Genomic DNA, 27,598 nt, shown 5'->3' with positions numbered 1-27,598 from the left:
AATTGAAAATCCAATGAAGGAAAAAAAAATCAAAAAACACGAAAAAAAATAAATTCATTTAAGTAAAACTAATTTAGTTCAATAAAATTTAACTCGAAAAAAGTAACATAAAAGAGAATCAGTAAAAATAATTTCAGTTCAATAAAGTAGAATTAATTTCAGTTTAGTAAAAATAATTTCAGTTCATTAAAAATAATTGTAGTTCAAGTAAAAGGAGTATAAGTGTAATCTTTACCAGAGTATTGTATAGGTCCAAATCATTCTGAGACAGACATAATGCTGATGCTAATGATTGAAATGGTAATGGAGGTTATGGAGCTTTTATAAGGGCACTCATAAGACGACCCTGGTATTAAACAATAGTGTTACAAGTCTTACAACAAATCATTTACATATCATATATGTGCACAAAACGTAAAGATTACAAATATACATGGAAATCTATAACCAGAACGGTATTGTGGGGTTAATTACAACAAACTACTTCTAAAATACTTGCCAAGTAACTCTTCCTCATGACAGTATTCATATATCACTTTGTAAACCTCGATTAGAAGTTTTGGGAATCGGTCTCTGAAGTAATTATCAAATCCTTCGGGAACTGACCCTAATACTTCCTGAATCTCAATAGGGAGCTCTCGGTAGTGATTTAACTTGTTACGTATAACACGAAGTAAGTCACGAACACTGTCATACTTATACCGTCTGTAGCGAGTAATGTTGGTGAGAAATGAACTTTCAAGTTTGTCATCCCATTTTCCGCCCAAGGCCACGGTAGCAGTGGATTCTAACGCTTTCAAGAGGTCAGAACTGATTTCTCTATCTTCTAACTCTACACGATCACTGGCATCTCGAAGAAATGAGAGTCTCTTTTCAGAGTCCCAAAATAATGGATGATGCAATACTACATCAGCTTTTGGTCTGCAATAAGTAATACGAAAGTATAAATTTTGTTTAAGGTGTATGAAAATTTAGCCTAACAATAACATAATCACCCATGATTAAATATACAATAACCAACTACTACTTAACAATAAACAATTATACAAGTAAAGCCAACTTAAAGACATAAAAGTAAAATAAGATAAATGAATAGAGTCTTTACCTCAATTCTGGATTAGGATCTAAGAGATTAGTAATAAGATCCAAAGCTTCTGGAACATCTTCGATCAAAAATAGATCCTTTTCATTCTTTACAATATTGGCATCACGCTCAAAATTTTCACCAAATGGATGTTTGCCTTTTGTCATACAGAAGAAGAGAACACAACCTAAACTAAATAAATCCACTGCACGCGTCTGGCGACTCTCACGAAGTTGCTCGGGTGCTCGCCAACCCGAACTCCCACTGCCTACAATTTAAAGTCAAATCACTCTTAGGTATAGGTGGCATACAGATTTATTCCAAACTAATATTATATAACCACGGAGTATAGTATTCAAGTACTTGGTAAAAAACTTAGATTTATAAGTCAATACTAAAAAAAATTATAAATAAAATACTAGTGAGATACTGAGGTTTTATAACAAATCGACAACAGGGCATCAATATTATTAGTGTCAATTTATCAAATCAAGAATTTGAGATAAGGGGTCAATACCTCAATACATTTTGTAATAACACAAAATAGTTGAATTTTGCCATGGTTGAGTATTACTAATTAGTTTGGTTGATTAAAAATAATATAAAAAGCAAGATACTCATAGTAGATTTTGATGAATTAACTTCCCCCCCCCCAAAAAAAGTAGGCTTTAGTTGATTTTAAGTGAACAAAATGGGGCTTTTAATCAAAGATAAAGATTTTGGGTGAAATTAAACTTTTATTTGAAACATTGTTAATTGATTAATGGACATGAGAAAGAGCTCCTATTTTTAAACAAAAGTTGAAAAAGGTTGCATCAATAAAAGACAAAAATGAGTATTTATGTATAGAGCTTTGTTTAGTACTATTGTCACAACTATTGCCTATTGTAATAGGATACATTTTTATTCTATAAATCTTTAAACTTTTTTTCTATAGAGGCCAACTAAGAACTTGATTGGGCTAAATATTATACCAAGGGATAAACTTATCATGCTAATAGGGGAGCTAGGGAGAGAGAGAGAGAGAGGAGGGAGGGGGGGGGGGGGGGGGGGGGGGAGGTTGTGTTAGGAAAATGGAGATGGAAAATGGCATAAGAGAAGGGAAGAGCGTGATTGTGACCACAAAATGAGAATAAAGTAAAACTCTATTAGAGGAGCTTCTTTTGAGGGATTGTGCCAACATACAGCAGGCATCTAAAAGTGAACAATTAACCACACAAATGTAGATAAAAACAAAATACACACCTGTACCATTTTGGGTTACGGAAGACATATCTTCAGGAAGGCGCTTGCTGATGCCCATATCTGAAAGCTTGGCTCTGACAACTTTATCTTTGATTATCAAAACATTTTGAGGCTTCAAATCTCGATGTATTAAGCTGATTTCATGAAGATGTGCAACCCCTGATACAACATCTCTGAAAGAAGTTTTAAATAGCTTTAGTGTCTAAACATAGAAGCCAATTAGGCTTTAGTAATATATTTCAATTTGGTCAGACTTAACTCTGATATCGTTTTCGAACCAGGACATCACATTTCAGAGACAGTATATGATGATGTAAAAAAAATGAAGTCTATCACTAACCTCATCACTTTTAACAGCTGAGTTGAAGGATATCCATTTGACTTCCATAAGTAGGTGTCATTGAAGGCCTCTATCTTTTCCAGGGATTGTGCAGTGCACCCACTCATAGAGCTGGAAACTCTAGTCTCTGTGCTTGCTGATGCTTGTGAAGATTCAGAACAAACAGATATCAAATCATTTAAACTACATAAACAGCGTTCCAGAGATAGATAAACGAAGTCTGTATCAGATTCCACTCCATAAAATCTGACAATGTTAGGATGCTGATCAGAAACCATAAGATTCTGAATTTCTGTCAGTGCCACGTCATTATGCGTACGCACAAGACGTTTGACAGCCACAGGACGACCATCATAAGTACCCTCAAAAACAGCGGTTCCGTTGCTTCCCTTTGCAATCTCATATTGTGAAATATATAATTTACCAATCTTACGTCCACCTACGTGAACATCAACTGAACTAGCAAAAGAGGACTCTTCAAGCACTTTAATAGGTGAAATTCCAGCCAAAGAGCTATCATCTGCGTCGGAATTTCTTCCCTTAGCACTATTAATATTGGCGTTGTTAATTCCTGACTTTCTAGGTTTCTTTTTCTTTGATGGTGTAGATCTTGATTTCAAATCCTCACGCTGCGAATGTTCTCGACCAAAGACACTTCGAAAGACAGCAATAAACGCCGTGATCAGTATGAGCCCGGAGAAAATTGGGGACCAGAAAAATTGTTTCGAACTTGATTCAGGATATATAGTGTATCCGCTACGGTGAGCAGAAGGGGGCAAAGCCAGCACCTCGGAGTGGGCAAAGGAATGGGCGCTTTCAGGAGCTGGCAAAGCCAGAACCTGATTTAAATCATGATGAGCATCAGGTGGTTCACTAATTGGCACAGGAAAGTGCAAATGACCAGAACCAGGTAGTTGAAGCTTCCTGTCCCCTGGAAGTGATCTTCGCATGTCATTAACTAGACCAGCCCCAGGATCCGGCGAAACTAATTCTGAAAATCCACGATCACGGATCCGGTATACAATATTACGTCTTAGACAAGGTTCACAAGCTTCAGATCTTCCGTTGTAGACAGAGCTTAGCTGATCCTGCAAACTATCCACTATGGATCTATCCACCTTTGGACAAAAAGACTCGGCCTCAAATTCAGCAAGTGAGACATTCCATAAAACCTTGCCGGATGATTTTGAATAAGCTAGAAATGAATAATCTGTCCTTGTAATTGAGATCTGACTTTTACCCTCATCTCTAATTATAACAGGATTTTCGTCATCCTCAAACCCCAAACCAGAAGAATCAGAAAACTTTACAGTACGAATTATTGTTCCAGTCTTAGCGTCCACTACAAAAACTGTAGTAGCCATTTGACCTATTACAGAAGTTCCATTCTTAGATAATCCTTTTGTCTCCCTAATCAAATCTTTGGCACTCTTGAGCCTCTGTAATGCATGAGAAATTAGCAACTAAGCAACTGTATTAAAGGCAATTTTTATGAATTTTGGAATAAAGATTAAAGACATTGAATGACTACATTTAAGAGCCGTAACAGCATAAGGGTTGGTTAAATAGATGAGATATTAATTCATCAATAAAATTGAAGCAGTAATCTCTTATGTCTACACTCTATCAAAAAATTCATAAGGCTTTAATATTTACAGCTCATCAAATTAATGACTTTATAAGGCATCTATAAAATTAGCTATGACATTCAAGTATTGTTTGGACTTTTTCTCACATGTTAACATCGTGATAATTCTTCCACAGTAATATAGCACATCCGGTGCTTTCAAATTTACTCAATGACTAACCATTCCAAAGCAACATACTCTATATAAAACTGAAGTTTAAGAAAAACTGACCTATAAATACTAGAAAATGAAAAGAAAAAAAAAACACTATGTACATCATATGAAAACAGCCAACAAAAGTGCAAAAGAACCATACTTCTGAATATATGCTCATGATTTACCTCCATGATGCCCTTAGAACGGTCGTGTCTGTACAAAATCCAATCATCTCCACAATCTATATATGTATCATCTCGAAGCCCAGAAACATTCTCTAAATTAATATCAATATTATGCGAAGCTTGATAGGATGAATAAATCGGAAGTCCTGTCTTAATTGACCACAGTATCTTAAGCGAATCGATCTCGACTAAAGATAAAGTGCCATCCAGCGTAGCAACAAGCACAGTTTCACGTCTGCCACAATAATAGCAGAGTAAATGTTAAACATACTCCTCTCAACAAAATACAAACAAGTATTCTTGCATGCAGTTTCTGATAAGAAATATCGATTCTAACATCATATCACTTCAAATCTTCAATTAAACAAAAAAGTAAGTAAATCAGCTCAAATTAAGCACCAAAGATTCTTCCATATATATGTTTGAATTGACAAAAACAAGTTTTAAAAATAGCAATTGGGTTCATATAGCCACAGAAACACCAAAACCCCACAAAAATTAGGAAAATTAAACACCATATACCTTCAACTGAACAAAATTGGTGAGTAAATCAGCTCAAGAGTAATCACCCTAAATTCTTCCATAAATGCAATTGAATTGGCAAAACAAGAAACTGGCAATTGGGTTCATGTAGCAACACAAACACAAAAACCCTAATAAATTATCACAGAAATTAGGAAAATTTAGTTGCTAAAAAAAAAAAAGGAAAATTAAAACCATATAGCTTCAATTGAACAAAAAGTACGTAAATAAGCTCAAGAAATTAAGCACCCAAATTTCTTCCATAATAGTAATTTAATAGGCATATCAAGTTCTTAAACCAGCAATTGCGTTGATATAGGTTCACAAATTTAAAAACCCACAAAAATTAACACACCCAATCATCCAATTGAACAAGAAATTGACAAAGAATGAACAAATTCAGTAAATAAGAACAAAACAAAAAAGAGATTAATAGTTACCTGGAAGAAGGAAGAGCAGAAGAAGAAAGATCAGAAGATCGTTTAACCAAGGAGTGAGAATTGAGAGGTTGAGAAATTGATGGTTTAAAAAAGGAGAGGAAGGAGAAAGCAATCAACCATAGTATATGAATTAACCATAGTTTCATCTTCATCTTTATGAGTTGATAATTATAATGAATGAAAAGGGTATTATAAACAGCATTAGAGGAGTATTGAAGGTAAGATTAAAGCAGAGAGTTTGGGGATCGAACAAGAAAGAGAGGAGAAAACGAATGGGGTTTTTGGAAGATCGAATTCAATCAAAACAACTGGTCAATACCAAGATTGAACCACCACGCCCTATCGTCCTCCGTGGGAAATACGGAGTATACTGTAGCCTAGAAGTAATTTTTTTTTTTTTTTTTTTTTTCAAAGTAATTTGGGTGAAATTATTTTTAATGAATTGAAATTGTTTTTGCTGAATTTAAATTAGGAAAATTTGTTAATTACTACCTTAGAAAGAGCTCACTTGTGAATTACTACCCGAAAAAAAAAAAGTTTCTAATTACTACCCCACATTCAACATAATTGCACCGATTACTACCCAAGTGCTATTTCCGGTGACTTAACTCAACATATGACGTCATAACCCAAGTGGAACCATATATTAACCCAACTAAAGTTAAATAAACCTAACCCACCCAAAATTTTTAAAAAATTACCCCCAATTAATTACCCCCACTTATTACCTCACCTAACTGGCGAAAAAAAAAAAAAAAAAAAAAAAAAAGGTTAATTCTTCTTTTCTTCTTCTGATCTCTTCTTCATCTTCTTCCTTAGCAAAACTCTATTAAAACCTAGAATTACAGTTTGTTTGTGAAGCAAAACCAGTGAAAGCTCACAATATTTGCCCTAACTAACAAAGTAATCTGGTTGTGAACTTGGGTTCCAATTGAATTTTGCAAAAAATCCGGAAGAACAAAGGAGTCACCATCTGGGCAAGCAACAAATCGTCTTCCTGGATTCTCTTTTGTCCAAGAGGTCATCAATGAAGTGTGTAATCCGCACCTACAAAGCCTAGTACTTGGTCGAGCAAGTTGCATACTCATCTTCAACCTAAACCAATTGATATTGAAGGTTAAATTCTGCTCAATTGTTCAATTGTGTAAAAAACCCAAATTTACACACAAAACCCTAAATAATTTGTTCAATTATCACAAGATTAGGGGAAACAAATCATTTACCTTTTCAAAAGTGTTGCTTTTGCAAGCAGAAATGCGCGAATCACCAGGAGGATGAACACTTACGTGATTTATAGAGGAAAGGATGAGAGGATTTGGGTGAAAGATCCGTTGAGAAGTTCAGTTGGCTTCTCTCAATTGATTTTATATCAACTGAGTTGTTGGGGTAAATTTCTTAGTTAATTTGTGTTATTTAAGGTTAATTAGGGGGTAAAAGGTTATAATTTGGGTGGGTTAGGTTTATTTAACTTTAGTTGGGTTAATATATGGTTACACTTGGGTTATGACGTCATACATTGAGTTAAGTCACCGGAAATAGCACTTGGGTAGTAATCGGTGCAATTATGTTGAATGTGGGGTAGTAATTAGAAACTTTTTTTTTTACGGGTAGTAATTCACAAGTGAGCTCTTTCTGAGGTAGTAATTAACAAATTTTCCTTTAAATTATTTGTAATGAACTGAAGTTAAATATACTGAAGTGAAATTATTTTTGTTGAACTAAAATTATTTTTTTACTGAATTTCTGTTATATTTCTTCTTTAAAATTACTGATTTTTACCGAACTGAAATTATTTTTACTGAACTAAAATTAATATTACTGAACTAAAATTAATATTACTGAACTAGAATTAATTTTACTGAACTGAACTTATTGAAGTAGACGATATCCCAAATCATTATAAAGTTGTTAAGGGCCGTTTGGTTAGGGGTATTCATCAAAGGAAATGAGAATCAACTAGCCCAATTCCCTTTGTTGTTGTTTGTAAAATACTTTTCCCTTTACTCTCTCCATTACCCCAAATCCTTCCAACTTGATTCCCCACACCCCCCAGGTTTTTCCATTCCCTTTCCTTAGCCACCACACCAACACCATATCCAGACCAGCCACCACCATCCTACCCTACCACCACCCAGCCACCCTCGCCGCACCTCCACCATCCATCGTTGGAGCTCCATTCCCCCCAAAAAAACTCCCCCATCCCCAAGGAATGAACACGGTAAAAGTCATCAACAACCACCTTAATCGCTAACGAATAAGCAGAAACCGCCAAAGAATTCCGACAAGTCCCAGCAATTCTCCGGCAACGAGAACTCTTCTTAGAAAGACCGAGGAAATCAGCGTAAATGAGATCACGTTCATTGGCGGAGAATACCGATTGAATATGGTGATAATACAGCAGCTTCGGCGCCGATTGTAGCGTCATTGTTGACGATTAATCAACTCACTCAACAAGCAAATCTTAATCATAAAAAAAAAAAAAAAAAAAAAAAAGCAAAGTAGAAATCACAAATTCAAAAACAGAAATTAAATTCAAAATTAGATTTAGGGTTTTTGCAGGAATGAGAGTTTTACGAGGGAGGGGGGAGTTTTTCGGGGGAAGGGTATGGGCAGCGAGGGGTATGTTGGCTGGGTGGTGGCTGAAAAGTGAAGGAAATAAATATTGTGTGGTGGTGGTGGGGTAATAGTGAGAGTGGTGGCTTTGTTTCCCTTTGTTATTCAAAACAAATAACATATTATATTTGGGGGGTTTTCATTCCATTACTCCTCTTTTCCATTGTTCATTCTATTCCGATTACCATATGCAAACCAAACGACCCCTTAGTTTAATTAAAATCAATACTATTATTTTAAAACAGAAACTTGGAAGGACACTTGTCCTCTTCCCATTTATCATGTTTTAAAATAATTTTTTAAATTAAAAAAAAAAAATCATACATCTCTTCATTTTTATTATTATTTTTTTTTAATTACTAATACACCTCTTCAATCCAACTCCTCAAATCATGCCTATTCATCAAAATAATTTTTTCATCAAAAAAAATTACAATAGAAATTCAATCAAACATCTCTTCTACCCTAATCCCCTAATCATGCCTATACAAGAAAATAATTCTTTTCATGAAATAAATAAAATTATTAAAACAGAAATTCAATATATCTTATTATATCCAAAATTTCGAATTTATTAATCATGTCTTTTTGAAATACATGTGCAAGATTATTATTATTAAATTTTAAACAATAGTGTCAAATTATCAATACTTTGATACTCCAATATAATAACATGAGCTTTTGCAAACAAGTTAGAGTGCCACATGGCCATATTAACATTCCTTTTTTATTTTATTTTTTATTTTTTTCCTTTCTTTCATTTTTTTTATTTTTTATTTTTTTGGTTTCATGAAGGTAGTTTCCCCTATCTTCTTTTAATCTTCTTCCTTTCATATAAACACATTTTTATTTTATAAGTCATATCCCTCTTTCTCCTCAAATCCCCCTCTTTACAATCTGTAGTTTTTCTTAATTTAAATTTTAAATTACTAGGCAGCTAACGCACGCGTTGCGCGCGGAATGGCTAGCCATTTCGAGTTAGCTTTTTTCAGCTTGTGTTTAGGAATGGCAATATCCATTTATCACATGTGTACGTAATTATGACAAGTGTAGCTAAAACTTGGCAGTGTTTGGGTGGAACAACGATTACTTTAGTTGTGGACGATTACTGTTTTACATTATGTGTTTAAAATAAGTGTTTTTTTTTAATAAAGCCTTACGAATTTAGGCCATAGTTTTAAGATTTACTGGAACAACTAAAGCATCTAACCTAACACATAATATTCTTAAACCATAACCTTGAAAATGTTACAAACAAAAGGTTCAACAATTACAACCAAACATTGAGCATAATATGTTGTATGTGGTAGTGTTCTTGTATGAAGAAACACTGTGTACTTATTCATGTTGTTGCTAAGTTGTTCTAGTAGAGTCTAGGAAAAGGAAATGGCTTTGATAGCCCACTTTAGAACCCGAAGTCTAGTTAGGGATGTTGTTGATGCAATCTAAACGTACAGTAGCTTGGTTGCCAAGGTGGTAGTTATTACTTCAAATTCTTGTTAGTCGCCCTGTGAAATAATGCATTGAACAATACTAACCTTTTTTTTTTAAAGGTGAAGGAAACATTAAGATGAAGGAGAAATAGGAAAGCCAAGTACTCCGTATATAAATTGTTGGAATTATAAACGAACTATCAGTTTCCTAAAAAAAAAGTTACAAACTCTAGCAATTCTTGAGCTTGGTTTTAATTAGAATTTGATTAGAATTGAATTGATAATAGGAAATGAATGCACGGAATTTGAAAAGAGTTACAATTATTGTTTATGGGAATAATTATTGTAAATTATTTTTAAATACGGAGTACTATTTTAATCTTCCTATGGCAGATTGATAACGTAAAATGTTGTGCAATAAATTAAAAATATAGCCTGCATTGAGCTAATGAAAAGCTTTTTCACATTCATCATCTTTATTGCTGGTCAATTATTACTTTTGGGTTGTGCTTCATCTTCTCTGGGTTTTTTTCTACTCAGGGATGGTGAATAAAGATTGAGAAGATAGAAATTAAAGTGCAAAACTCATTAATGGGTAGGTATTATAAAGAGGTAAGAAGGTAAATAAACATTTTGAAGGGCCAAAAGGTCCATGCACTAGCCATCATATCGCGCGCGGTACAGCTAGCCATCGTGAGAAGTTATGCATTTGAGCCTTACAAAGTGGTCCATGCATTGTAAGTCCTGATGATGTCCAATACTGTGTTTCACCACACCTAAAGCACTCTGCTTCGCTCTATATAAAAATTAAGTCAAGGATGTCCTCTTTCTGAATTGGTCTCATGCATTTTTCTATTACATGTAAGAAACACAAATTTGGTTCTATCTTTCTTATTCTAAAAGAAAGTTCAGCAGGTATTAAAGGACTTGGAGTTCTTGTTTATTGTCAACTATCATATCTCCGAATCGAACAATAATGAATTTACAGTGTATGTATTTTGCACCTTCTTAAAAGCACAAACAATCGTGGGGGCTGGGGGAATTAAGGTGACTATGATGACAAATATGGTTTGACAAGCATCTATACCAATCACCAATAAAAGAGTGAAGCATCAAGCCATCAATAAGAGTATTAACGACATTGAAACCGCTATTATCTGAAGAATGCTCAAGGCATCATGTAAGAAGCTCTTCACCACACACATCTCCTTCAACAAGGGAACAACAATACCATCTTATCTATAATACCCCTTCATATAATATACTGTACTTTGTAAAATTTGTTGTCCTTGATGGCTTGATGTATGCCTTTTATTTAAGCCTCTTGTAAACAACATCTAATATGGCTCCTTCTCATCCACCAGTATAAAATATAAAAATTCATACCTACAAACAAAATTTTGATACAATAGATTATGTAAGATCATGTTTTGTTTTACTCAAGTGAGGATAGATCAAGAATATGAATATTGATGTAAATTTTAACTGAGAAAAGGAACAAGATTTACAAATGAAATAATACGTAGTACTATATAAACTTAAGAAATTACAAGATTTACTACTTAAGTGATAGACATATAACTAACATGTTCCATGGCTGCATTGATAGACTTGAGAGTGCTTAAAATCTTTACAACTCCATACCATTACCCTACTGCCTAAACAAGAACAAGCTTGAAGCTTGGGTAATTAACAATTTGCGGATTCGGCAGGCCTAAAAGTAAATCAAAAATTAAACCAAACATCAGAAATTAAAATGAAACTTGAACAGATGTTTATTAAAATTTCATTTTTAACAAATGTGCTCTTCAAACCAAAAAAACTTTTCGATTGTTAATTCAATTCGATGATCACAGTCCATTTCTTAATGATTACCACACCTCCATTTTCGATACATGCCAATATCATCAATCAAGATCAAAAACAATATTCAACAAAACAATAACCACAAAAATTCAACTTAGTAAGTTTAAAGCGTATAAATTAAAAAGCTCTTGATAGATAAATTAAGAAAAATCAAGCAAAGAATACAACTTTATTTCTAATAATAATGCACTCACCACTTCCGGAAGCAGAAAATGGGTCAACATCCTTATTGCGGTGGTGGGTGGTGACCGTGGCACTGGATCAATGGAGATTGACGTGTCAACTTCAAGGCGTTTCCGGCGAGATGGTTTATATTTCCGCAATTTTCGGCAACCAGAAAAGGGGTTGGTTGGTGAACCTGGTAGAGAGTAAGAGCAGAAAAACAGAGAGGAAAGTTGAAAAAATGAGGAGTTTTGGGTGGTATGATGAAGAGGAAGATAAACAAAGAAACTTTATTTGAGGCTTTCAATGGAGAAGATGAACAGAGTAACAGACAGAGCCACACAGGGTAAAAAGATACGAAAGGTCAAATGTCTCAATATTTTAATTGGGGGTAAATATGTAAATAAACTTTTTTAAGGGTATAATAGTCTTCACACTTTTCATAAGAGCATGCTTCCACTTTTTATAAGACTAGGGATTCTTACGCGCGCGATGCGCACATATGGCTAGTCTTTTAAGGGGAGTTATTATCGGTGGTCTTTATGTCTTATGCATATTTGCATGATATTTTATTATATCTATTTGTATAGTAACTTTTAAGTATTTATTGATGAGACGAATTAAATAAATTAAACAAGTCATCATGTAATTATATATTTTTAAAAAAATGGAGAGTCTAAAAAATGCTTTTGAATAGAATTATTATTGGTGGTCTTTATGTCTTATCATATTTGCATGATATTTTATTATATCTATTTGTATAGTAACTTTTAAGTATTTATTGATGAGACGAAATAAATAAATTAAACAAGTCATCATGTAATTATATATTTTTTTAAAAATGGAGAGTCTAAAAAATGCTTTTGAATATTGAAATAAACACAAATAATTAACAATTATGGTGATTCAAGAAACAATTTTAAGGCTTTTGAATTCAATGGGGGTAAATATGTAAAAGAACATTTTTATGGATATAAATGTCCATGCACTATTCATAAGAGTATTTTCCCACTTTTTATAAGGTAGGGATAGGGATATGTTTTGCTCATGGAAATTAAAGTTGAAATTTAATAAAATTTATCTTCAATTAAGTTTCTTCCCATCAATTTTAAGTAAGTTCATTATGTTTCTCTTTCAATGTTGTATTTAAATCCTAATGGTTAGTTCATTTAATTCTAAGAAATCCCAATAGTTGCAAGTTGGTTGTGACGGGCTGACAAACGCTTAGTATTTGCCATTCGAACTACTTCTCGAGTTTCCTCCTTTTCAATTTTTCTTCTTAAAGTTGGTAATTAAATTAAAATTTATGATATTTACCATTGTAAATCGATGCATCATACGACACTAACAATTTCGTATCAATACAAAATCAAATCAAGCGAATTTTGGGTCATTAATTTTGTGTCAATTTTATTAGGTCATCAACGGTGGGGTAATTCTTAGCCTAATTTTTAATATGTATGTTTATATGTATATTTAAGATTATTGTTAAAACTATGTTTAGTTATGTTTTGTTTACTGAAATTTGTTTTTACATGCAGATTTAATTTGATCGATCAGATAATTAAATTCAAGCAAAAAAATGTTTGGAAAATCAAAATACAAGTTTCTTGCCTGATGATTCTATTGGATGAGGAAGTATTATATCTTTATAAATTGTTCACATTTTTAATTTTTTTTAATAAAGCATTTAGTTTTTATTAATTAATTTTACAATTAAAACAATTTTTTGTGATTTAGGTAGCTTAATTAAGTCATTAAATTAACTTAATTTTATTTCTATTACAGGGTGATTACGTTCATGCCCCAATTAAAACCAACTTTGTTCAACAATTTCGTTCAAAATTGATTGAAGGAAAAGTTTGCTCGATTAGATACTTTTCAGTCATTACAAATAAGAAGCAATATCACACGCATTGTCAGAGACAACAAAATAATGATACAACTTTTCAAAAAACTATTGTTTGGGCAATTGGGGGACGATGATTAAATTCCAATTCATAGATTTGATTTTGTATAATTACAATTTATAGATCAATTTCACAACAATTATTCACTTCTTGGTAAATATATTGATTTATTTTATAAGACTATAAAGATTAATTTTATATAAATATTATTTTTGCTAACATGTTCTATTTATCCGCTTTTATAAGATGGAAGAGATATGGTTGTGAACAAAGTTATTCTATCGAATTTTTTTTTTTAATATAAATTTTTTCAAATCAAAAAATTACATCTAATAACTATTTTTAAAGTGTAAAAAAAACGAATTATGATTTAGGATTTAAACTATTTTTAAAAAGAAAAATATTATCGTTTCACATTTAAATCTAAGATTTTATCCTAATATATATTCAATGATATATGATGTTTATAATTTTTTTTTTTTTAAAGATATCATATTATTGTCATATAACTAACAACAATGAACAAAATACAAAACAACAATAAATAAAGCCGCGGTATCAATTATATTTAAAAAAAATTATACTTTTGTAATTGGAAATATCATTTTAATAAAATTACTATATGTTTTTTATCTGAAATTATTAAATAGTAGAATAAATTAAATAATTTTTTAAAAAAACTTATGGTCTATAGGAAAATATATTTTCTTGAGATATATGTATGAAAAAACGTATATCGCACGAGCTTTCATCTAGTAAATAAATAAATAAAGAGCACAAGATTGATCAGTTTAAACTCTGTAAAGTACAACATTCAATTAATAATCCTTTAAATAAAGAATAAGTGAAGTGAAAGACAAATACTAAGCATAGAACATAAATTTTAAAAGGCCATTTTTCTACAACATATAGGACAATAAGTAATGTCAAGTTTGAGGAAAGTTAATTATGTACTTGAATTAGTAATCAATAATCAATCTCTAAAGCTTTCAAGCAGTTCATAACACCAACATCATTTTCAATTTAAACCACAATATTGGTCAAAAAGAAAATAAATTTATTAATTGAAATTGTTCAATACAAAAAGGAATTAAACAAGATATGAAATAGTTGTAAAAGCAAAATTCTGGACATATTATTTTGGAAAAATTGACCAGAATAATCTCAACTTTGCCCCATTCTCCCAAAATAGTCTCAATGGTCCCAACCGGTCATCCATCTCATTATAGCAAGTTATCTGACACATGTCAACATATGATTGGTAAAAAAAATTTAAAATAATTTTTTTAAGAACAGTACTAGAAATAGGCTCATTTTCGACGGAAAAATTCCGTCGGAAACATTCTGAAGTCCGTCGGAAAAGGGGTTTTCGACTCCATCGGAAATGGTTTCCGAGGAAATTTTCCGTCGTTTAAGATGTTCCGGCACCGGGAAAGTCCGTCGGAAATTTCCGACGGAATAGTAAATTCGGTCGGAAACTTCCCCAACCAAAGAGTGAAAGAACCACCCGCAACCCTTACCCTTGCTGCTACAACCTAAACTCTGACCACTTACACGGCCCGCGTCGCAATTCCTACACCCAGTCAACGCAATCCCACCCAAACCCTACCGCCTTTTGGTTCTGTTTCGATTTTGTGGCTGCCGATGGGATTGCGGGTGGGGGTTAATTAACTGCAAAAAAGGGTTGCGGGGAAAGGGAGGGGGTCGCGGCGGGTATAGATCGATAGCCGCGAAGGTTGCATGGGGATAGGGTAGTCTAGGCGGCACTGTGGTGGGGGCAAGCGCGACGAGGGTGGATGTAACACCCCCGATTTACTAACTAATAATAAACGAGAATTAAAAATAAAATAAACAATCTTTAAATAAAATTGCGGAAGCATACACCTAAATCGGAGGTATTACTGCCACACTCGACAATCTGTCAAGTGTTAAGGCTTACAAAATTCCAATAATTACAATTCAATAACTAAGTGAGCTATTTATACAACTTTATAAACTCGTTATAACAAACTAATCGAAACACTTGAGCTCCTTTAGCTACGACCACTTGATCAACCTGTTTAGACAAACTTGACTGCTCACCATCAAAATAGATCGTCGCAGGCCATCATAAGAAAAAATACATGGCCGCAAAATTAGGCACCCCCCATATGGCACCGGTTCAGGCCAAACCGGAGCCAAAAATCGGCCCAAAATTGGGCGGGTTTTTAAACAAAGGCAAAAGGCACCGGTTTGCGTTGAACCGGTGCCAAAAATAAAATAGGCACCGGTTTGAACCGGTGCCAATTGAACCGGGTCTTTTCTCAAAACTAAAAAAACGCGGCCTTCCTACTTCCTTTCTTCTCCTTCCTCGCTCTCTTTCTCTTTCAATTCATTCCTTTCTAACCTGACTTCTTTCATTAGAGACGAATAGAAGAACAACGAACCTCCCCCTTTTCCCTCCACCACAGCCGCCACCTTCACCGGCCATCGGCCTCCAGCCACCAGCGTTGTTTGAATTGAAACACCGCCCTTATTTCTCCCCTGCCCTTGTACGAATTGTCGAATTGAAACACCGGCCTTGTACGAATTGAAACACCACCAGCATTGTACGAATAGTCGAAAACCACCGGCCTTATTTCTCCCCTGTCGTTGTCTTTTCCCTCCCCTGCCCTTCTCTGTCTTTCACCGGCCTCCAGCCACCAGCATTGGTCGAATTGAAACAGCAGCGCACCGCCTCCACCTCAGCGTTGTTCCCTCCACCAGCGCGCACCGCCTTCACCTTCGCGCTGCCTCCACTAGTGCGCACCACCGCTGCTACCTCCACTAGCGCGAGGGTCGTCCTCAATCTCTCATCCCCTTAGCTTCTTCCACCTCCAACTAATTTAGGGTAAGTGTTTATTTTTTTTGTTAAAAATTGAACAATTATTTTGAAATTGAACAATAAAGTATTGATGTGCTTCCGTCGCAGGATATAATTGAAATGTACTAGGTCTTGATCCTTGATCTGTTTCTTGGTAAATCAAGCATTAAGCCCCTACAACTTTTTCTACCTCAGGTTTGCTGCTTTTGCTGTTCTTAACTTGGTGCTTGCATTGTTTTAATGGTCAGCCTACTATTAGGATAGGAGTTTACATTTAGTTGATGTTTTGTAAAACTTTTCACATGTTAACTGCTATATAAAAGAATTTAGCACCGAGTATAAGTTTTACTTAAGACACTTGTATGAGAACCTGATTTAATATAAGTTTAGTTTTTTTCGCTTCGATAGGCAGTTTTTGATCCGTTTGACCATTAAGTTAGCAACCCCTTTATTTGTTACTTGCACATTTGATTTAGATAAAGAACCCAACTTTTGTTTGTCCGATTAATTAATATAATTTATACTAAGTTTAAATGCAACCTAAGGGCAACAAAATTCATATTCAAATCTTTAAAGAACTGTGTATAAAAGCACAATGTTAATTATGCTACAAGTCTGAGAGTGGGATTTTTGGGATTTCCTTTCTGCATGATTCCAAATTTCAATCACTTTATATCTGCTATCAATCCTTTCAAACAATGCGTCAACTTGTGGGAATAAATTAGAGAATTGTGAATACATTAGAGATTTGTTAATATATTAGAGAATTAGTGACGTTGCTAATTTTTGTTTTTTTAATATATAGATTCATATGTGAATTGAAGCACGAGTTTAATTAGCTTGAGGACTACATATTGAGCTCAAGTGGGTAGTTGCTATACTGGTATGACTTATAAACTTTACTTAGCTATATTTCTTTCTATTCATCCATTTAATAAAAGGTGATTCATGAAATTGCAACTTGTGTATTGTTTAATTGCAAATAAATACAACAATATATAGAATACTTGAATTGCATCATCATATGCCTAGATACCCGTTCAAGGCTTTCTCATTAGGAGAAAGTCTTGAATAGTCCCCGGTTGGGACTGTTCTTGAATGTGTACTCTCACTTAGGTGGTGAATGTATGTTTTCTTTTCGATTTTAAGGAACATCTCGGCTTACCATTTCCTCACTATGTTCTCTGGGTACATATGTGGGTAATTAATTATCTACATCGTGTACTTGGAGAACTAGGGGGAAATGCTGCCGGATTTTCCTTAAAATTGGAAAGTTGACATACATTCACTAGTGAGAGTAGACATTCAAGGATGGGTTAGGTTGGAGTGATAAGGACCCTTTGGAAACATGCATTTTTTCACTATATGAATGGTATATTCACATTTTGTACTTGAATTTGATTTACATAAAATATGTAGCACTTACACATTATAATTATATGGTGCTATATATATGTTTAGAGACAATTTACTAAATGGAGAAGGATCGTGGTTGGATGTATGGTAGACGCGATACATTGGAATTTTGGAATGGGGTTCAAGAGTTTTGCGAGAGGGCTTTAGCTTATCAACGCACACTGGGAGGCAAAGGCCTTTATTGTCCTTGTGTTGATTGTAATTGTGTGAATGTGGTCGATAGTGTTGAAATCATTAGAGATCATGTATTATGTCGTGGGTTTAGGTAATTTTACCATGTGTGGATTTGGCACGGAGAAAGTGGAGAGTACAGTGGGGATCTTGATCGGAATGATGTGCGTGTTAGAAGCACTGAGATTCATGTGGACGAGGAATACGAGAATGATGAGTATATTGTTGATAATGGTGAGGATGGAGCCGATGAAGGTCAGGCGGATGAGGTCGAGGATGAACAAGTGGATGAGATGTTGCAAGGTGTTGAAGGTGAAGTGTTTGAATTATTATCGGAGGCTTCCAAAAAGCCTTTGTATCCCGGGTGCAAAAAATACTCCAAACTATCGGCCGTGCTAACACTTTTCAACATTAAGTCGAAGCATGGGTGGACGGACATCAGTTTTACTTCTTTGTTGACCGCATTAAGTGATATGTTGCCTGATGGGAATGAAATTCCTAAGTCTTATTATTACGCAAAGAAGCTCATGTGTCCCTTTGGTTTGGAGTATAAGAAGATACATGCATGTCCTAATGACTGTATTTTGTATCGAAATGAGTATGAAAAACTGCAGGAGTGTCCACGATGCAAGCGGTCGCGGTACAAGCGCATGAGTTGCAATCCTGGCACGGAGGGACCTCCTGCTAAGGTGTTGTGGTATCTTCCCATTATTCCAAGGTTTAAGCGTCTGTTCTCAATACCAAAAGACGCTAAAAACTTGAGGTGGCATGCAGAGGGAAGAAAGAAAAACAGAATGCTGAAGCATCCAGCTGACTCTCCACAGTGGAAGAACATTGATTTGAAGTTTGAGGAATTTGGTAATGAAGTCAGAAATTTATAAACTCCTTGCATCTCAAAACAACTCATAATCACATATTTATAAGTGTTTGTCATTTGAAATTACATAAAAATCGCCAAGTTCTAAGTTTTTGGGTCAAATTCATCAAAAAAAGCCATTTTGACCCGAAAAGGCTACTCACATGACTATTTTCTTCATTTCTCAACTTATAAACTCCTTGCATCTCAAAACAACTCATAATCACATATTTATAAGTGTTTGTCATTTGAAATTACATAAAAATTGCCAAGTTCTAAGTTTTTGGGTCCAATTCATCAAAAAAAGCCATTTTGACCCGAAATGGCTACTCACTTGCCTATTTTCTTCATTTCTCAATTTATAAACTCCTTGCATCTCAAAACAACTCATAATCACATATTTATAAGTGTTTGTCATTTGAAATTACATAAAAATCGCCAAGTTCTATGTTTTTAGGTCCAATTCATCAAAAAAAGCCATTTTGACCCGAAATGGCTACTCACATGACTATTTTCTTCATTTCTCAACTTATAAACTCCTTGCATCTCAAAATAACTCATAATCACATATTTATAAGTGTTTGTAATTTGAAATTACATAAAAATCGCCAAGTTCTAAGTTTTTGGGTCCAATTCATCAAAAATAGCCATTTTGACCCGAAATGGCTACTCACTTGGCTATTATAAGTGATTGTGAGTTGAAACTTATTATTTCTCAAACTATTTCAGATTTCCAATGGAAGCAAAACTTCAAAGAGAAAGAGGGTGGAGAAGCATAAAAGAATTGATCAACCTAAGAAGAAGCTAAGTGAACAACAGTCCAAGAGTTCACAAGCGTCGAAGTTTCACTCTTCGAAAGGTTCACCCATGCCACCTACTCCACTTGTTGAAGACATTGTTCTTCAATCGCTCTCTACTGACATGACCTTTCTTCACAACCGTGCTTGTCATTTGGTCGATCCCATGGAAGTTGCACTTCCTAAGGCAATGTTCCACTATGATGAGGATGCAATTGCATGGATCAACAAAGAAGATGTGAAGGAATTTCTACGTGGTGCAAAGCTTAACATTTCCCTCATTCAAACATTCATGAGGTACTTCAATGCCCACATAATCTATACTTTTTTCAAGTTATTCAAATTGATGGTGATTATCCTACATCTGATAAATTAATCAATGTTCATGCACGCAGAGCACTACAGGAGCACTTAACTGACACTGATTCTCCTTGTAAAGTTGGGTGGTTATGCCCCGAGCAGTTATCCACTACTAAAATCATAGGCAACCCCCATGATGTGTTGTACTATGTTGAACAGAGTATAAGGGAATCAACGCGTGCGGGAGACAAGTTCATATTCACCCCATGTTATAGAGAGTAAGTCTAACCATGTCAAATTCAATCGATTTGGCCTCATTATATGTTGACTCCTAAATATTAATTACCTTGTCTATTGTGAACTTATGTAGGGAGCATTGGAGCCTCATGGTGATTTGTAATTCCACTAACACAATTTATCACCTTGATTCAGCTCGATCATCGGAGAAGTGGCTCGTGAAGTCTATATTGCAAAAGTAAATATATATAGCAACCTATAGTGATGATTATTGCTAATAATAACTAATTTAGTAATCATACGACTAATCAAATTTGATTGTATTTTTTTATACTACAGTGTTATGAAGAAGCTACATTGTCGTGCTCCAAAGGGTCCAACATGGAAGACACCGTTGGTAATTTACATGACATTATTGTGATTATCTTGAAAATCTATGGTAGTAAATATTTGCTCATTTCCTTTGCATGTTTCACTGATGTGATTTGTTTGTCATATGCTAGTGCGCACAACAAGAGAATGGACTTGATTGTGCTTTGTATGTGATGAGATTCATGCTTGACATTGTGACTCATTGTACGGACACTCAACAGCTTGATGAGGTAAGTCCTAAAACTTCTTGAAATGCTATATTGATGTGATTTCTAGCCTTATACACCTAATATTATCCAACAATGACATGTTATGAGAAACAAAAAGGCTATTTCACAAGAAAGGTAGAAAATGGGTTGAATAGAAGTCATATGGGCCATATTAGGGCCATTTTGTGTTAATATGCTCTTTTGATGTGATTTCTTTCCTTATACACCTATAACTAGATAATATTGACATGTTATGAGATAAATAAAGTTCATTTAATAAGAAATGTAGGAAATGGGCAAAGTAAGGTCATATAGGCCATATTCGGGCCATTTTGAGTAAAAAACGTCGTAAACCTTAATAAAATGCTCTCCTATACAATTTTAGGGCTTACACACATACAACTACCCAACATTGACATGTTATGAGAAAGAAATAGTTCATTTGATAAGTAATGTAGAAAATGGGCTACATAGAAGTCATATAAGCCCTATTTGGGCCATGTTGAGTAAAATGCGTTGTTAAACTTCTTAAAATGCTATATTGATGTGATTTCTAGCCTTAGACACCTAATATTATCCAACAATGACATGTTATGAGAAATAAAAAGGCTATTTCACAAGAAAGGTAGAAAATGGGTTGAATAGAAGTCATATGGGCCATATTAGGGCCATTTTGTGTTAATATGCTCTTTTGATGTGATTTCTTTCCTTATACACCTATAACTAGATAATATTGACATGTTATGAGATAAATAAAGTTCATTTAATAAGAAATTTAGGAAATGGGCAAAGTAAGATCATATAAGCCATATTCGGGCCATTTTGGGTAAAAACCGTCATAAACCTTAACAAAATGCTCTCCTATACAATTTTAGGGCTTACACACATACAACTATCCAATATTGACATGTTATGAGAAAGAAATAGTTCATTTGATAAGTAATGTAGTAAATGGGCTATATAGAAGTCGTATAGGTAATATTTGATAAAAATACATATTTTTTGCCTAATTAATTATTTTTAAAATAATGTTTTTGTATTTCAAGTTTTGCAAGGTCCAAAAGGATGGTCCGTTGACAATCAAGGAGCTTAATGAAGTTCGTGACATGTTGGCGTCTTTCATCACCTTCAACATGTAAATGGCATGCATTGTAATTGTAAATTATTTATGTTAACTTTTGAACTATATATAACTTATTATTCATTATATATGTGTACTTACTATTATTTGTATATGTAATCAACTTTTTTTTTTTGTATTGCGTTTGGGAATATTTATATCTATATATATATATAATTGAATTCTTGTATCTAATATTATTTTTGTATATAATAATTAATAATATTATTATTAGTTATTATAATAATAAAATTATTAATTATTATATTTAATATAATTGCTGGAATTACAGGTTATTATTATTGCAGGTTTTTTTTTAAAAATATTATTGCACGATGGAAAAAAAAAACGAAAAAAAAAAAATTATACAAAAGGCACCGGTTAGGCAGGAACCGGTGCCTAAACTATCTACCACCCAAAAAAAAAAATGGCGGGAGAGCAGTATTAGGCACCGGTTAACCGGTGCCTATTCTACCCTATGGCACCGGTTAACCGGTGCCTATTAAACCCTATGGCACCGGTTTTGAACCGGTGCCTATTAAACCCTATGGCACCGGTTTTGAACCGGTGCCAAATAGGGGGTTTTTGGCACCCCTCAAATAGGCAGCGGTTCAAACCGGTGCCTTAGACCGGGTTTGAACCGCTGCCTAATGCGTTTTTTCTACTAGTGGAGAATTAAAAATAAAATAAACAATCTTTAAATAAAATTGCGGAAGCATACACCTAAATCGGAGGTATTACTGCCACACTCGACAATCTGTCAAGTGTTAAGGCTTACAAAATTCCAATAATTACAATTCAATAACTAAGTGAGCTATTTATACAACTTTATAAACTCGTTATAACAAACTAATCGAAACACTTGAGCTCCTTTAGCTACGACCACTTGATCAACCTGTTTAGACAAACTTGACTGCTCACCATCAAAATAGATCGTCGCAGGCCATCATAAGAAAAAAGACATGGCCGCAAACACAAATAACACAACAAAACAACACACACATCAGCAAAAAGCTAAATAATCATCACATATCAGAATACAAAGTATAATAGGATAATCAACAATACTAGCTCAATTAAATAATATAGTTCAAAACTTTATCTTTTAATATTAGAAATCTTATCAAAATATATAACAAATTTTAGTACACTAATACAAAAAAAAATCATTTAAAAAAAATCAAACAAACGGAATCAATCAATATAAACATGCAATCAATCAATTCCATAACCCTTAAAAGCCAAATTCAAGGGTGAAGGTAGCATTTTTTTTGCTTTTTCCTTAGGAACAGTGTACTTCCGGTTATACCCTTACTTCCTGCCTATTTTTTTTGCTGAAATCCCTTATGAACAGTGTTTTAACGTCCATGCCCTTCTTCTTTTTATTTTCTTTTTGATTTTTTTGTTTCTGACGTCCATGCCCTTCTTCTTTTTATTTTCTTTTTGATTTTTTTGTTTCTGATTATCTTTTTTCGTTTTTTTTTTTGTTGTTGACAGAAAACAGGTTGCATGTGGAGTTGTTTGCTCATGTATGTGATGAGCTGTACACATCATCCTAAATCCTAATCCTAAATAGAGAGGTATTAAGTGGATTGTTATGGAGAGGAGAGGCATTAAGTGGATTGTTATGGAGAGGATCTAATTGTTATGGTTAATGTAGTTATTTGTTGTTGTACTTCTTAATTTTGGATTATTATAGCACCTTGTAATAAGAAATTGTAGCTGATTGTTAATGAACTTTGGTGGTTTTGAATTCGTACTTTGAGCACTGTTACTTTAAAATTACAGATTGTGTTAGGTTGTTAGCTTGCTAATTTTGGATTATTATAACACCTTGTAATGAGAAATTGTGGCTGATTGCTAATGAACTCTGGTGGTTTTGAATTCGCAGTTTAAATATTGTTGTATTAAAATTTCAGGTGGTGTTGGGTTGGTAATCTAATTACCTGTTGTTGTGCTTGTTAATTTTGAATTATTATATCACATTGCCATGAGAAATTATGACTGGTTTAAAATAAATTCGTAGTAGTTTTGATTAATGATGTTGTTAATTTGGGTATTTTGCAAGGCTTGAGCCTTGAATTAGTTGTGGTAGTTTGCAGGCCTTTCAATTAGCTGTAAGGTGATTCTTAGTGTGAAATTTGCTGAGCTAGGTGGGTGGCAGTCTATTGCCTGTTGGTTAAAAGCTTGTTACTTGGATATTACAGTGATCATCTTAGTTCACTCTATTGTTCAGGGGATTTAAGGGTGGGTGCGCATGCTGCTCAAAGTTGTGGTTGACGGTGTGGGTAATGATGCCTAATACCTCTTAAAGCATTCTTTGGCTCGCAGGTTTAGGTGTTCAATTCAGGACTATATAAAGGGTCTTATAGTGTTGATTTTTAATCAGCAAAATAGAGGCAGTTGAGCTAGAAACACAGGAAGAGTAGAATAGGAATAGGTGAGGAACTTAATTAGCTTATCTTAATTAGGTGGCTTTCTGGTGTAAATTCTATGAAATCTACATGAATTAATATATGATCGTCTTCATTTGTATGCATGATTGCAATTGATTGTATTACCAAAATATTGTACTAAACCTTGGGAAAATAACAATGGATATTATACATAAAGATCATGACAAAGCTATTGATAATTCATAGATTGTACTATGTGGACTTATAACATTGTTCCTTGGTTAGCTTGATGGGAGTAATTTTGAGGTTGAAATTATTATAGTCACACTTTAAGATTGTTTTTCATGTTTTGGTGTTGAAATTTAATGTCAGTGTTGTTAACAGTTTTAGTTCTATCATTTGAAGAGAATGGTTGCTAAAAAAAACAAAATTTTGTTTACTCATGGTCATAATACAGTGAAGGGGAAATGAAAGGGAAGACGAGATTAGATAGTGTGGTATTATGAGTTAATTAGTTTAAGTGTTTGTGTTAGGATTTAGTGTGGTTTAGTATTATTATAATGTGCGGTATTAGGTTGGTTTGAAAATAAGTTTGAGTGTTTGTGTTAGGATTTATTGTGTTTTTATCTAATTAGCTTGGTTTGGCAGATGTTTAGGATCAAGTGTTATTATTGTGGCTAAAAATGGATAGAATAGTTTTTTGGCTTTAGAGTAATGGATGTTTGTTGATGGTTTCGTGTCAATGCCTATGGATAGTGATAACTGGTGTTGGTATTTTTATTGATCTGTTTATTTTGGTTCTGATGATTTTGTTCTGATTTCTAATGCAGGTTGTAAACAAGTGTTGCTGATTGCTTTGTCAGCTGTAAAATTTGTTGTGAGTGCTCATTTTCATTTGTTAGTTTTAAAGTTTTAATGTTCTTGGGAGATGTCTGTTTGGCATGCTATTGTTTGGTTTATGTATGTGTTGCCGTGATTGAGTGTGTTGCTGCTATATGTTGTTGTTTTGCGATGCAATGATGCTTGTTTAAAATACCCTCGGATTCTGACATATCTCTTGCTTGTGATGTTCTTAAGCAAGGGAGTTTGGCTGCGTTTATAAAAGAAGCTGCTCTAATCATTTGGGATGAAGCTTCTATGGCACGAAGAGAAAATATTGAGTCCTTGGATTTGTTGCTGTGTGATCTTTGTAACCCTGAGGTGCTTTTTGGTGGGAAAGTTGTTGTTTTTGGAGGAGACTTTAGGCAAGTGTTGCCTATTCTTCCTCATCGAACTCAAAAAGAGGTTGTGGGTGTGAGTGTAGTTAGTTCTCACATTTGGCCCCTTTTAATCAAATTCCGATTAACAGAAAACATTCGAGCCAAAGAAGACCCTGTATATTCATCATTTCTTCTTTCTCTTGGTAATGGACAGCTACAATCAATTGAAAATTCTTATGTTCAGGTTCCACAGCATATTATTAGCTATTATGCTCCTAATGAAGATGCTGTTTCTATATTGGCTGCAACAATATTTCCTGAAATTAAGGTTCAAGGGTTTGATAGTAGCATATTTAATGACAGAGCAATCATCACACCTATGAATGAAGATGTTGATATCATAAATGAGCATATGATTGGCATGTTTCCTGGTATATCTACTATATATCTAAGTTATGACTCAGTCCTTGATGATAGCTGCACACTATACCCTACTGAGTTTCTGAATTCGCTCTATCCTGGAGGAATGAGTCCTTATAGGCTTGAGTTGAAAATAGGCAGCCCTGTTATTTTATTACGCAATTTAGCCCCATCTAAAGGCATGTGCAATGGAACACGTCTTATTTGTAGGCGGTTCCTTCCTAATTCTATTATATGTGAAATATCATCGGGTCATTATAAAGGCACGTTTTATTTTGTGCCTCGAGTGAACTTGAGGCCTTCAGCTTCTTCTAAGTATCCCTTTCAGTTTGAACGTAAACAATTTCCATTGAAATTAAGTTTTGCAATGACAGTGAATAAGTCTCAAGGTCAAACTTTAAATCAAGTGTTAGTCTATTTTCCACAGCCATGCTTCTCACATGGTCAGTTATATGTTGCTCTTTCACGTGCTAAGAAGTCTGCTATGGTTACTGTTTATACACCTCAACCATCAACTGCTGTTCCTAAGTCAAGTGTGAAGAACATTGTGTCATATGATGTTTTACGGCTAGCAAGTATTATATAGACATTACTTTAAGGTAAGCTATTTGCATTTTTAAAATGGTTAGATACTTAAATTAAGTCCAGCTACTATGTTAATTGTTATTTTTTTTAAAAAAAAACTAGCTTTAGTGTCGTTTGTTATTTTGCAGTTAATGTCAAGGCTACTTTGTTGTGGTTTTTAAATCTGCAAGGGTATGACAAGTTGATCTTTTGGAAAAATGTCATATATTTTAGACAATTTTGCAATTATAAGAAGGACAAGATCATTTATGAGGATTTGCGAAAGTAGAGAGCTAACATGTTTTTTTTTTTTTTTTGTACTCATGCTTATTATTAATGAACTAAATTAAGCAGTTAATGTTATATCTAACTATGTCATTTTTAAATACATTGTGTATTGATGCCTTGTAAATATACATAGTGTATTAGGTTAAGTAAGCAACACTTTTTAATTGATTTAATTTTAAAACAAGCTAACAACACAAAAAAAAAAAAAAAAAAAAGATAGGTAAAAAAAGAGTTCACAAAAAGAGGTCATTTTTTGAATAAAAAATATATAACTTCATATGTCAGAGTTCACATCGCAGCTTTGAATCTTTTTTTTTCCTTTTCCTTATTAAACAACTTATTTCCAGATTGCCATAATGTAAATGTATATCTCCCACATATCAACTAACTATCATTATTTAAAAGCCATTGATTCAAATAATAGAACTTGTATTTCTTCTCAAATGTTTTATTTTAAGTGGTATCAGCTTTGAATCTCGTCTTGTGAATTAGCTATCTAATCTTGTCTTGTGAATTAGCTATTTCATGCTTAATTAATTAAGTTGCAACATGTAAGGCTATATATTAATTAAGCTGCAACATGTAAGGCTATATATTATGATTTTGAACTTTAATATATTTCCTGAAATATGTTTAAAAAAACTTCCTGCACTCTTCATTTGCATATTTAATATAAGAAACAGAATATCTTATCTAATCTAATGTACTCCGTAGTAATAAGGTCAAGTCCAATTACATTGGCCTAGATCTTGGTTGATTAAGCTTCCTAGAATAAAGTCTAATATGTTAGGCAGGTAGATTTAAAAAATGAATACATTAGATTGTTA

At 33.7% G+C, this 27,598-nt stretch overlaps 2 protein-coding genes across 2 annotated transcripts; one reads left to right on the top strand and one right to left on the bottom strand.

Annotated features, from left to right (window-relative positions):
• Window positions 1-292: 292 nt before the first annotated feature.
• Window positions 293-5,801, bottom strand: LOC145638765 (serine/threonine-protein kinase/endoribonuclease IRE1b-like). The gene is made up of 6 exons (XM_081689775.1): window positions 5,601-5,801; window positions 4,639-4,873; window positions 2,670-4,108; window positions 2,330-2,502; window positions 1,106-1,352; window positions 293-921 (listed from the first exon to the last, which is right to left on the bottom strand). The coding sequence occupies exons 1-6, from the start codon at window positions 5,750-5,752 to the stop codon at window positions 471-473; spliced, it is 2,697 nt and encodes an 898-aa protein (XP_081545901.1). The 5' UTR covers window positions 5,753-5,801; the 3' UTR covers window positions 293-470.
• Window positions 5,802-25,437: 19,636 nt separating this feature from the next.
• On the top strand, window positions 25,438-26,505 carry LOC145639834 (uncharacterized). Its single transcript, XM_081691161.1, has one exon. The coding sequence runs from the start codon at window positions 25,438-25,440 to the stop codon at window positions 26,503-26,505; it is 1,068 nt and encodes a 355-aa protein (XP_081547287.1).
• The last annotated feature ends 1,093 nt before the right edge of the window (window positions 26,506-27,598 follow it).

Source organism: Chenopodium album, chromosome 7 (assembly GCF_948465745.1).
Source record: "Chenopodium album chromosome 7, dcCheAlbu1.1, whole genome shotgun sequence".
Classification (NCBI taxonomy): Eukaryota; Viridiplantae; Streptophyta; class Magnoliopsida; order Caryophyllales; family Amaranthaceae; genus Chenopodium; species Chenopodium album.
The sequence above is the reverse complement of the archived record's forward strand: the minus strand, read 5'-3'. Positions and strand labels throughout refer to the sequence as shown.